The sequence below is a fragment of the Amphiura filiformis genome, chromosome 3 (genome assembly GCF_039555335.1).
Source record: "Amphiura filiformis chromosome 3, Afil_fr2py, whole genome shotgun sequence".
NCBI classification, from domain to species: Eukaryota; Metazoa; Echinodermata; class Ophiuroidea; order Amphilepidida; family Amphiuridae; genus Amphiura; species Amphiura filiformis.
The window spans coordinates 82,235,494-82,249,701 of record NC_092630.1 but is presented as its reverse complement, the minus strand read 5'-3'; the positions used below and the strand labels follow the sequence as shown (position 1 = coordinate 82,249,701).

The 14,208-nt window shown below is 34.5% G+C and overlaps 1 protein-coding gene across 8 annotated transcripts in view; it reads left to right on the top strand.

Annotated features, from left to right (window-relative positions):
• Positions 1–14,208, top strand: part of LOC140149264 (protein kinase C delta type-like) — a 285,297-nt gene extending 271,089 nt beyond the window's left edge. For all 8 annotated transcript variants that reach the window (XM_072171518.1, XM_072171511.1, XM_072171512.1 and 5 more), the window contains 6 exons: positions 612–785; positions 1,443–1,534; positions 3,010–3,211; positions 4,042–4,230; positions 6,435–6,563; positions 7,773–14,208. In XM_072171518.1, coding sequence (XP_072027619.1) covers positions 612–785; positions 1,443–1,534; positions 3,010–3,211; positions 4,042–4,230; positions 6,435–6,563; positions 7,773–7,922 — 936 coding nt within the window. In that variant the 3' untranslated portion in view covers positions 7,923–14,208. The remainder of the gene's footprint in view (positions 1–611; positions 786–1,442; positions 1,535–3,009; positions 3,212–4,041; positions 4,231–6,434; positions 6,564–7,772) is intronic.

Genomic DNA, 14,208 nt, shown 5'->3' with positions numbered 1-14,208 from the left:
TTTTTACTTGAGTTGTGGTCCTTAGACAACATTGAGGAGGTTACTAAAATGGGTTAAGTCTACAAAGCACCGTCTTCATTATTGGTTACCGGTATAGTGATAACTGTATGACACCAGATAAAGTTTTGTGAATTTAAGAAGAAAGACAAATGGAAACACATTAGTAGACTAAAAGTTTTATTTGTGATAAAAACAAAATACTTTCCATTCTATCAAATAAGCAAATTGCACACCTTCTTAAAATACAAGTTATACAATCTAAGTGGAAAATAATGGCTTATTCAGAAAGACTGCTATTAGATCACAAACTGAGAGCAGCTCTGTAGAAATATATGGAAAGATTGTATTTTTTCTAGTTGCCAAATGCAATTTTCCTGTTCTAACTTGTTTTGACATCTTAGTTTTGTTTTTGATAGATTTTGCTTCATAGGTCAACGCTAACTCTGCATAAACAATTTGAGATGCAGACGGACAAAGTTTGGTCAAATGCGGTTAAAGACTACACCCGATTATACCTTAGGCCATAAAGATTCAGAGCTTTATCCTTTGTGTTGAATCAAATCCAACATTCTTATTGATCCATATCTGTACTCCCATGTTATTCTTTACAGGTCATGTTAGCACAACTGAAGAATACAGATAAATACTACGCAATCAAAGCACTCAAGAAGGATGTGGTACTGGAAGATGATGATGTGGAATGTACCATGGTAGAGAGGAGGGTTCTTGGTCTAGCTTGGCAACATCCATTCCTTACACATCTATTCTGTACATTCCAGAGCAAGGTAAACAATCTTAGTTTAAACTTTGTTAAGTATGTTACAGGCAAAACCCATTTAGTTTATATGTGTAAATTAAGTCTCAACTTGCAGTTGCATAAATTCACAAAAGTAGACACTACTCCCGATTTCAGAAAAATACAGGAGTAGTCACTCATTCAAAGCTAATTTAGCAAGTGAGCTGTGCCTAACTGTGTATGCAATTTCTATATCAATCCATGATGGTAGCCTGGACCATTTAGAGCTGAACAAAGTTTATGTAAGGTTAGTAAGTGCAATAATTTAGGTTTGATGAAACCTATGTTATGTGACACAAATACGACACAACATTAAAGTTTAATGACACAACATTAAAGTTTAATTTTTGTTAACATTTCAATGAAATAACAATGCGTATCTTTGACACTTAACACTTGATGAAGGACTAACTATAACACTGATAAATGAGCCCGCAAATACAGGACAATAAAAATGAGAGCTATTCTATAAACTCAGTCATATTGTTTTCCTAACTACAGTCTGATGGGGTGAATCAAACTAAGACAAGTGTAGAATACATAAACCAATAGCAATATCATTATTTGGCTTATTACTATTTCATTCATGTTAGACATTCACTTTGTCTCATAGTGACTGATTCTTAATTGATGTTTGTATTCATAGGAGCACCTGTTTTTTGTGATGGAGTATTTGAATGGTGGTGATCTTATGTTTCACATTCAGTCCTCACTTAGATTTGATGTCCCAAGAGCAAGGTATGTAGTGATAACAAAAATATGGAAAGGAAACATTTATCACTAAGTGTATTGTTAAAATCAATCGCTTTTGCAGAAACCATGTTGCACGCATGCTCTGTGTTTACTTCCGGTTTCAAAGTATCAAGCCGATCGATGTTGCTTTTGTCAAGTAATTTTGGATGGTACATGAATTACACTGACCAATCAGGGCATACCAACAGTTTAATTAATTTGCTAATTAATTTACTTTTCTTGATCAACTTTTGGAAATAAATTGATTCAAAACAATAACTCTCAACATTAAAGGGGCATTTCGTGATCCACAGCCTCATCCCCCACTTTTCCCAAAAAAGTTGAGATTTTTACACCACTGGATACCTCTGGCTACATAATGTTTATGTACCAAATATTTCTTGCAGATTAATTCGTTTAGCAAAAATATCACCAAATTTGAATTTCGTTCTGGTGCACCAGAACGAAATTACAACACATTGTCTATGGAGCAGTGTAATACACATAATCATGCATAACTCGCAAACGCAAAAATCGGAATCAACTGAAATTTTGGAAATAAGCTTTTTTCGTGGATATCTACTGAAAAATCTCAAAAAAAGAGGATGCCAGGATCACGAAATCCTCCTTTAATGGATGTCCTAGAAATGTATAATATGAAGAGATACATTGCAAAAGACAATAAATCCATTTGAGAAAGACCAAATTGTGTTTAATAGATGTGGCATTTATCGCATTTTGCAAAAACGAAATAACTTATGCACCTGCTTGCTGTTGGATATATTGCCAGTTGGTGATTTTTTTTTACGTAATCGTGCCATCTCTCAACATTCGTTCTGCAGTGTTATCTCAATTTTCATATATTTGGCACTTATCACGTTTTGCGATGAAACTCGTATATTGTATATTTTGATTATCGTCTGCAATTTCCATCATATTGTAAATTTGTTATTTTTTACTCAAAATATGAAATAATATTATCATATTTGTTCCATTAACCGATCAGGGTGCTTAACCAAGTCATTTTGGGTGGGTGCTTATTTTTTACATTGTTTACATAATTGCATACATTAAAAAATGGGCCAAAATATTCATCCATCATCATCATTTTTTTTTCCAGATGTGCTTGGGCAATTAATAATATCAGTTTGCTTGATGTTAAGTCACTGGGTGGGTGCTTAATTATAGGGGCTTGGGCAGTGAATGGAACGAATACTGTAGTATTAATTGTCAGGAAAGTTTTCTGTCCAATTTAAGCTAGAATAACAAGGTAAAATGACAGAAATCCCACTAGCCATTTTGACAGCTTAACATGGATTTCTACGGAGGAATTAATGTGAATCATGCTATTATTTCATAATTGCACTGTTGACCTGACAAGCACAACAAATTACAAATATGCCAAAAACTCAGGTTCTAAATGTATATCCATCAGTACGGATCAAAGCCATATCAACTTATATTTAAAACAATTTTTTCAGGTACTATGCAGCTGAGATTATCTGTGGCCTACAGTTTTTACATCGACGTGGTATCATCTACCGTGATTTAAAACTGGACAATGTTCTACTTGATCATGAAGGTCATATTAAGATTGCTGACTTTGGCATGTGTAAGCAAGATATATTTGGAGACAACAGAGCAACTACATTCTGTGGAACCCCTGATTATATTGCCCCTGAGGTATGTCTCTAAACATTAATTTTATGTAGTTCAGAACGCTATTCATGCAGAGCAATGGCTTTTGGGCTTATTAATTGGATGGTTGGGCAAATGTCATCGGCTCGCTTTGTGCGGTGATCAATCATTTGTCACAAGTAATACAGCTTACATATTCTATTAGGTGAATGCAAGAGATATGACCATCCCAAACATCATTTCAAACTGCAATTGAATACCTGAGTGGAAGAAGGGCCCAACTCCGTCAAAACTGTTTTTGAGATATTAAGAAAAACTTAATATTTGGAAAAGTTTTACAGATAGAATGTTTTTATCTTCAGGGGACCTGAACATACATTTGAAGTCATATTTGATGTTTCCATGGCAACGGCACAGGTCTTTTAAGACCTGTACCGTTGCCATGGAAACATCAAATCTTTCTTCCATGAAAACCATGATTCAGTGTGCGTATGTGGAAGACTATTTAGAGAGTGGATTTTGGCTCATCTTTTACACACAAGGAAGAACAATCTGCTGGCAATAAAATGCTGGGTCCAACTCATTTTTGTAAAAAATTGGAGTTGGGCCCTTCTTCCACTTAGGTATTCAATTATGATGAAGACTCCAGAAAATTTGAAGAAAAAAACACCTTTTCACTCATTTTGTTTTGGTCATGCATGTGGAGAGCTCGAGAGTTCACCCCTCGAGAACTAATCCTTGTTTGTATTAATAAAATATTGCCAGAAAACCATAGTGAGGTAAGGCTGTCTGGTTCTCAGCATTTTGCTTGTTTTTTACCATTACCTTTTAAAACATCTACAAGTTGTAACATGACAATGTCTATTTTTTGATAGATTCTTCAAGGTCAGAAGTATGCAGCTTCAGTAGATTGGTGGTCATTTGGTGTTTTATTGTATGAGATGTTGATAGGTCAATCACCATTCCATGGAGATGATGAAGATGCTCTCTTTGATTCTATTCTACACGACACACCACACTACCCACGCTGGCTATCAAAGGATGCCCTATCATGCCTAAGCAAAGTAAGATTGTCTCCTTGTATCAAGCTGAGGCTTTTATCATGTTTATAATGCAAAATTGGTTTCACCAACCTATGGCAGTTTTTCAATATAATGTTATTAAATACAGAGATGGAGGATGGAGATTGATGGCTTTGATTTATAGGTTAAGAACTGTGTATTAGTTGTTGAGAGAGAAAAATTGGACAAAATAATGCTTGCCTGCTGAGATGTTGATATGTCTGAGCCCCAAAGGCAGCAAGTGCATTAGACACATCAATATCTCACCCCAAGTGCATAATTTTTGAGCAACAAGTAATACCCAGTTTTTAACCTAAAACCTAAATCCTGTGATGTTTGCTGTTTTTTATAAAAAAATATTTACTGAAAATGTTGGAAAATACATATAGAAGCATCCATATCACATGTACAGGGTGTATCAAAATGATTGGTACCGGGCTATGTGACATTTTCAAAAATGTATCAAAAATATAAAATTGCTAATTAATATAGTTTTTTTACAATAAATAGAAAGGATCATATGTTAACTTATCGATCTAATAATATGAAGATGATAGGTTGATGCATCTGGGAGCTATTGTCATTTACACGAAGATCGACGTAATCATGGTTTTACTTACACAACACAAACTGAATAGGTTCACTGCTTGAACAATTTATTGCATTCATGCTCTTCAATATCTTAGTCTACATAACATAAATTGCTTTACACATGCTTTTAGAAAGACAGTTCCTGAAGTCCCTGCCTTACGACTCTGGCATTGTGAGGTGAATCTCTACCTTGAATGAACTTAACACCTGGGATGGATCCATTCTGTAACTGCCCATATCAAATTTTGAAACATTGCAAATTATAGCAAGTTTGCATGGGATACTCCTTGCTCTTGGAAACTGTCTTCTACTCTGCACTCCTACATAGCTTCGTGTCAACCAGTGATTCTTTACTATGAAAGCATGCTGAAGTGTGGAATACTGTGGAGCCATTCCAATAACTTTTACCAGGTCTAACCTAACCTACACTGTCTACAGTCTATAGCCATTCTGCCACACCATCTACTTAGTAACCTCAATACTACAATTTAAATTACCGCCCTGGAAGCCGTTGATACACAAACTTCTTTTACCCCACCTAAATTATTCAAGTCAATAATATTACTCTCAACCAATGATTAGAACATTTATATAATATTATGAATGAAGAAATAGGTAAAGGAAAAAGCATTTCCATGATTTTCAACATATCATTCACACAAGGTATCTGTAGCAAAATAGAGCTTTGAAAATGGTGCGCTACTGATCCAGCGCTATGCGATGAAAAGTGTAAAACACCTACTTTCCTTTAGAATCACGTAACTTCTGACAAGAATGTGCTATCTTTATGATCTAAAATTCTTAGAGAAGATAAAACTATTATAATTACAAATATTTAAACAATTAACCCCAAACTGGTACACAAAATAGTAAAATAATTCGGCAAAAAATGACAAGTCGTCGGTACCAATCATTTTGATACACCCTGTATGCCTTCAAAAGACATGTGCCTAGTATGTGGAGTGCAATTACAGTGTTAATACACTCCACATATTTTTCTAACATCTTTTCTGATTGACTACATGCTTTCAAGATTTCATCTTTGTAATTTTAATTGCTGATTTATTTGATTGAACACAATCACATCCCATTGATTTTATCTGCCAGTGATGTGTGGACCATTCAATATTGGTGAACCGAGTGGTGATTTTCAGGTTTCTTAACTCATACTCATTAACAAAGTGTTTTATATTTAACAGTAACACTAATTCACACTATTTATAGTTGGGATCAATTTGTTAAAAAGTTTCAACTTTTTTGGTTATGATCAGGCAAATTATTCTCCAATTGTAACATATGGACCAAGGGGATAAGAATTTTCAAATTTATGGGAATGAATGATATTTTCAATCCCAGGGATCCTGATGATAAGTGGAAACTATTTGTTTTATGTTACTGTGCATGTTAATAAAGTTCCAAATTACATACACATAAATGAACAAAGTACACACCAGTCAAGCATATTAATGCAAAGTGCAACTATGACAAACTGCATGTACATCATTTTATCAATCCACAATGTTATGAGTCGAGCCTACACAAGTAAATTTTGTCAATAATTTGTTCGATTGAAAGGTGATATTGTCATGACAATGTTTCCATTGCTATATTTGCAGCTGTTGGATCGCACCCCTGCAACACGATTGGGTGTAAAGGATGAAGTCAAGCAACATCCATTCTTCAAACCCATCAATTTTGATGCCTTGGAAAAGAAAGAGATCCCTGTGCCTTTCAAGCCCAAGATTGTGAGTATTTCTTATATTTATACTTATGTGATATAAATTTATAACCTAGCAGGTTTTCAGCAAATACCGCAAAACCCCCCGTCTACAAGCATATATAGTGTTTTTTATAAAAGCTTAATTAATTCGAAGCAAGCGTTAATATACCAATACAATAGATCTGTCTTAAAATAATACTTGTTTGTATATGCTTGGATCCGTAATTTATTTGCTCAAACTCCATAATGGCGACTGGATTAATGTAGCTTTCATCAGAAGCACACTATATGCTTGTAGACGGGGTTTTACGGTAGATTATAATATGACTAGCAGTTCCAATTTTGTTGTGTTTTCTGCATGGAAATGGAAAAAAAAATCCAAATTGATTTGGCTTGACTAACGACTAATTATGCGTGATGACATTCTGAATCCGTCATTTATGATCAGATCCATGACTTATGAAGTAAACTTGGATCAATTGACAAAAATCAATCAGCACATTCAGCCCATCAGAGTAATTGATGAAATGTGCTTAATTTTTGTATTAAGCACATTTATTAGATTAAGCTGTATCTACAAGCACCTGTTCAAAAAAGTGTCACATGCTTGTGGACCATTCTGACATTTCCACCAATTAAGTCACCACATACTGATTATTCACAGATAAATATTAACTGTTCCTTTTGTATTATATTTGCTATTGTAGAGGGTGATGTTAACTTTTTTGTAGTGCTAAGCTGTTTTTGTATGGTTGCTGCATGTGCTCCACAAATCCCAAAAGGCACTTTGCAGGTTATAAAGGGACAGTTTCTAGTCATCTGATAATCAGCTGTATGCACAAATCTTGACATGATCTGTTTCACCAAATTTGTCAGTTTATAAAAGTTGATGAATGTTCCAGTACTTGTATATACAGCTTACTTACTGTAATAAATACAAGTGCATCTGAAGCCTCAATTCATACTCTGTAGCATAGTTTTAATAATCTAGTAGATGCTTAAAGCTCTTTGTCATGCTAAAATTATTCAAAATATAAAAATAACTTGAAAATAATTAAATATTACTCCTCAATCTTGACAATTATATTTTTATTGTTGTATACCTATTCTGTGCTGATGAATTCCTATTGCCTCCCCCTTAAAGCTGACCTAAAAAGTTAGTATTTCCTTAAGTTAGTATATGGCAAGGTGAACAAATTGTAATGTTGATATTTATATTTACCTTCCTTCACAGAAATCTGCCTCCGATGCCAGCAACTTTGATCCTGAATTCACCATGGAGAAGGTTGCCTTGACACCAACAGACAAACGAGTATTAGAGTCTATCAACCAACACCAATTCCGAGGCTTCTCATTTACAAATCCAATGATGAAAACACTCTAAGGCAACAGAGGGCTGAGACTTATCATGTTTTTAAGCACAAACAATTCTTGTTAAATGGACATTATGGGATGTATATTTGTCTGCAAAAACTTTGAAAGTGTGTGATAACCTCATAGCTAGGGTACATCTTGCACCTGGGGGATAGCATGTTTTCTGTTTAGTTGAGTGGTGGAATGGAGAGAACTCAAGTGGTCCTATAGTGTCAGATGCAGCAGTGCCCAAGTAACATCTCTGTGACTAATACACACCAGAATGTCCATTAACATTGTTAATAATAAACAGCACTGTTTTATGATGTATGAAGAAATGTGAGTGTATAATATAACTTGTAATTTACCAGAATACATATTGTGTAACCTTTATCAAAAGGACACTATGTTGTATGAATATCAGTTCATCTATTTGATAAAATGTGCTGAATACTCAGAATTCATACATCAGGAGTATAATATACAGTTCAAATCTTATGCCAAGAATTCTGACAGTTGCTTGGTTGCAATCCAATCCATTGTATTTCTCTCAGGTTGGTTTACTATGAAGTCAATGCCAGATTTTGGACAAATGGGCTACGGTTGCCTGCTACACCCATGATTTGGTAGCCCAATTAGGTGCAGGGTTGCCTGCTACACCCACAATTTGGTAGCCCAATTAGGTGCAGGGTTGCCTGCCACACTCACGATTTAGTAGCCCAATTAGGTGCAGGCTTGCCTGCTACACCCATGATTTGGTAGCCCAATTAGGATTGGGCTTGCCTGCTACACCTGCAATTTGGTAGCCCAATTAGGTGTAGGGTTGCCTGCCACACCTGTGATTTGGAAGCCCGATTGGGTGCAGGGTTGCCTGCCACACCCACGATTTGGTAGCCTAATTAGGTGCAGGGTTGCCTGCCACAACTGCAATATGGTTGCTAATTAGGAAACATTGTACTATCGTCCAGGTATTGCATTTTTGGGCTACTTTTGAGGAGTCTGAAAACATAATTTTTACTCTCTAGAATTGATTTCTGACAAATTTTCCGACTTATTTTGGGTGGATTTGTGTGACATTTCAAGTGACACTGCGAAATGGGCTGAAAATGTGTGGGCAGCAACTTTGAGATGATCTTACATTGAATTAATTAAAGCCCTGGATTCAGATTTCTCTGCAGTTTAGTGTTTTTTTACCCCAGTTTTGGGGTGTCTAAAGTGACTTACGAAGTGTGTAGATAGACCTGCAAGTATTGCAAACCAAAACAGGCATAAATCTTTTCATGGATTGTGTAACTCCATGCATACTCAGCATTCCTCATGAAATCGGATCCAACAATTTCAAAATTCTAATTATCCAGTCCTTACTTCTCATGTGAAATACATTATTTTTGTGCTTTATGTAAACAATAATTTCTTGTGTTAATATTTACTTGTGTCTATGGATTATGTATATTATTTTTTAGATAGGTAAAATCTTTTTTTAAGAAAAGAAATCCCAACATTTTATGTGTAATGTTTTGTCTAGCAAATGTCTTTTGCTTGTGCACAATGCACAAAACATTTTGGATGGGTGTGATCATTTTTTTTTATAAATACAACTATAACTATCATATAAAAATATTACTAACATGAAAATAAGTATTTTGGTGATTTGAATATTTCTATACAAAGCTATTTTGTCTGCTTATGTCTACCATTAGCCTCTAAAAATGTCAGAAAATGAAATATTTTTTGTGGAAGGATAATGAAACTCATTACAGGTATTACCTTTTCAATGTATATACATTTTTATTTTATATACTTTTTGTTCAACTCTAACATGCTCCTAAAAACAATGTTAGGTATAACTGACAGTTTATAATCCAAGATAGAATTAAAAAGACTAGTTTGCATTTGATGTCTGTGTCAATCAAACTCCATACCACGATCTTTGATTGGTTAGTGGTGTGTAAAAGGAAGGTTGGTGCCTTCATCGGGAAAAAAGGAATCCCAGAAGAGAGCAAAACCTTATGGTACTTTTACAAGGCAAAAAACAACTTTCCTAGGCATTGTTGATGTGGTCCCATCAGGAAGGAAAGTTTCCTATTATTAGGACCTAACTTTTGAGATGGTTGAAGTGAAAAAATAACCACAGGACACGCTGTTATAGTGTTGCATTCAGAAAGTAATTACCACAACACGGTAGTAAACAAACCGTGCCGGAGTTTGATTGACAGATGATGTCAGATGCAAACTAGTCTTTAATTCTGTCTTTGATTATAGCCAATTCATTCAAAAAGTGGTCTTATCACAACGTCTGTTGCATTGGAGCCAAATTTTGTGCAGTACTTTAAGGTGTGGGTTCTTACATAGTTACAAGAAATCTTCTAAATATATACGCAAGTGGATGCAAGCAACTTAAGGTAGCATCATACAAAACAGTCACAATGAGCATAGGTTTTTTAGAGGTATTTTGCGCAAAGCAAGATTGCCAATAGCACTATGGCAACACAGACAGATTTGTTTTATCTCGGGATGGACCGTCAGTGTTGCATCGATTCTTGTTATTAATGAACTATCAACTAATTATCAAAATAAATTGTAGAATGATATTGGTTATTTGGTTCCATCGTCCAATGTCTGGTTCCATTGTCTAAATATGAGAACCTTTATAATGCTCATCCTTGGGTGACACATCATTTGAGTCCTTGCCAAAAATACTAAGGTGCACTATTTGTTCCTCGTAAGTGACAATCTAATTGGGCAGATTTTGTATAGTTAGCCATCTTAGAGCAGGACTTGAATCTCAATCTAAGAGCTGCTCCACTGAGAAGACAAAATAATATGATGATCTTTCATGCCATTTCATTCAGATATATTAAGAGAGCAGCTCAAACACCATATTTTGTGTGATGGGTGCAAAAGCTATTGTAAATATATAGGCCTAATGGTCAAGCCAGAAAAAGTCAATGTTTTAGTATACAAACAGCTGGAGATAAATACCTCTTTTAGCCTGTGGGTAATGTATGAGAGAAATTCAGCTGCAATTTGCCCTTATAATTCCATAATTGTTGGCAAGTACTCTAGGGTAGTAAATACATACTGCAAGTTTGATTCAGGTTTGACCAAAATGTTAATAGAAACTGTTTTATAGTACCAGAGATTTGTCTATTTGATTGTTCTATATCTGTTATAAAAACTGTACAAAACTGTATATTAATTGTTATATCATCTTGTATGTGAAGCATTGCGTCAGTCAGTATTTTGTGTATGTGACATGATCAAGGGGAATGAGTCACATGTCGGCAATTTTCAATTAGAAATTTTTTACCACATGTTCTGGAAGTTTACGAATGCTACATTTTGATGCAAACCCCATCAAAATCGGTCATCTGGTTACCGAGTTATGAGCAATTTATCAATGGCTGAAATGAAAACAATATAAAGAATTTGAACACTGTTTTTGCCTATTTATAAAAAACAATATTAGCAACATTTGACTTATTCCCCTTGATCATGTCACATATCGTCACAGTATAGCCAACACAAATTTGCCCCACCACATTTTATTGTACTATAACATAACAACTGTACAGTTTTGACAACTTCATGTACTGCTTGCCTTTTCATATTTTAGGGCTTATGCCATTTGTAATTGTACATACATTTCAAAGTGTGTATTAGTGACCCCAGGAGGGTGAGAGTCCATAGGGAAAGGTCACAAACAATGGGTTAGTTGGGATACACTTGACAACTGTTGCTAACTTCCATTGCTAACTTCCACTGCATAGTCTGTGGTCATCTTTCATTAATATTTTGATATTATTTATAGGTTTACTATAGACTACGTACTAGTTTATTAGTAATTGAGAATAGAATTGAGAATAGGTTTCATGTTTACAAATGAAATGTTTTAGCTAAGTATTACAACGTGTGGATACTATAGACCCTATCGAATAAACTCTATCACAACGGTATAACATTGAAATGGCAGACATGTTGGTTCTAAGTTCTAAGGGAAAGGTCTCTAGTTCGATTCCACAACCATTCATACCTTTCACCTGCTGTATTGTATTATCATGCCAATTGTCCTGTGATGTAGCATTGAATAGGGTCTATTATTTGCTAGTGACTCAACCTTTCAGCATTGTTCTATGAACTCTCACCCTCCTGCAATATGGTGCATTGTCTGAAATTGGCAGACATAAGCTTGAATTGTTACGTAATTCCACCCACCCATCCCTTAATCCAACGGCAGTTGTTAGTTACGACAAGACATCAAATACCCAGACAGGTGGCAAGTTGGCAACATATTTTACATAGTACTTAACCTGGAATGTGTATACATGCTACTTGGACAAAGCACAATCTTTTCAATTTAATTAAGGGCAAGCTAAATATTCCCCTTTTCTATTAGGGGATTATGATTGGATTTTAACAATTTGAGCTTGATGTCATGAAAGAAGTTACATGTAGCAATTAACAACTACATCATTTTGATTTGAGGAGTTATGTTATTGATATATAGTTAAGAATGATAATAAGATAATGTGGTCAACTTGGCTCAAAGCAGCAAGAATTAAAACTAAATACTAGTTAAAACTTAATTTGTTACTGTTGCCAAGGTTATGAACCATGATTTAATATCAATATTTGTAACCAGCTTTGGCTACAAATTACTTGATTTAAAATTACCTTCAAATTTTTTTTCAGATTATTTCACTAAATTAAGAGGAATTTAAAGAAATAACAATCTACCTGCCTGCATCTGTTAATCTGTACATACAGTGCATTAAATGTGTGTGTCCTTTCATACTGATTTGAATGGTCATATTTTATAATCTAATTTGAAAGGAAGTTACTATGGTTACCCAGCGATAAAAATATTACTAGATTGATAAGACCAGATTCATTAGACTAACCTTGCTAACAAATTATTAAATTTAAAGGGGACAGATTTACCAAATTGAGCTTAACTGAAGACTTGCAACTGCTTAAAATGTAAATTTAAATAGCTTGTGGAATAGCAAGTACTTGTCTTTCATAATTTATTGTGTAATTACTAATTTCTTATTTCATGAACAAGATGCAGAGAAATCTTGTTCATGATATTACCAGGTTCACATTTGTATAATTTTCTAGTTGGGTTACTTTCTGTGTATGTTTATTAGTGTGGGTTTCTGGGGGCACATATTGGCTTGTTTGCAACCGTGTGTGTGTGTGTCCTGGCACCTGAAGTCACTAATATTAGCCACTTGGCTTTCTAGTTCCAACTGCTCCATATCTATAAGTTGCCTCAAACTTGCCAATGAAATTTGCCAGTGGAAAATTATACAGTAGGCAACTAAGTGACAATGTGTTCAAGGCTTCACACGCAATGTAGTCTTCTGTGTTCAATCTCAATTGTTAAGCATGGGAAGAGTATATTTTTGTATTAATAATGCGACCGACAACCACTGGAGCATAACTGTTGTATCCAGTATACTGCACGGTTGAATGGGGATGTGAGGCATTACTTAATTAACAATATGTATGGCATATGCTTTATGTGTTAATTATTTGACACTTCCGCACCATCATTTTCACTTGTATCTACAATGTAAACATTTTGCATCTTGTTCATGTGCAAGTCTTGAATGTTGTATATATATCCTGAAATTTGATTCATGTCCATGCTTCCAATTCAAACCGATTACTGTAAAATCAATGTTTTCATGAGTAATATTTCACATAATTTGTTTTCCGTTCAGCTGTTTCCATTTTATTGGAACAGGACTATTTTCTTTTTAAGGTAACATCATGTAGGCATATCAAAATTCACACCAATTTGATTTGATAACTGAAAGAAAGAAGACACAAAATCAGTGAAATAAGATTACTTTTTGATACAGTTTATCAACCACAAGATTCCAATACTTCAACCTTCTTAGTAATTTTAATAATTACATGCGTGACATGGCATATGATTGAAACATTTGTTTCAGCAAATTTCAGTGGGACTTTGTCCAGGTTTTAGGCAATCAGTTTTATGAACATAATTAATGCAAAACTAGTGCATATACGTTAAATGTTAACCATAATGGAGCAACTTGATCTGATGTGGGACTTGATGAAACCCAGGATGAAACCTAAAAATATCTACTAAAATGGATTTCAAAAACATCATATTGCATCATATGTTATTTTGTACAATAAATGCTCCCAATTGGAAGATGCCCGCTTCCTTCATTGTGAAATATGTAATAATGTATTAATAAATAGCAGAATATGAGAAGAGGAAACAAGAATATAATATATATTATAAGGAACAGACTTATTTGTGCCTGTTTTCAAACAAA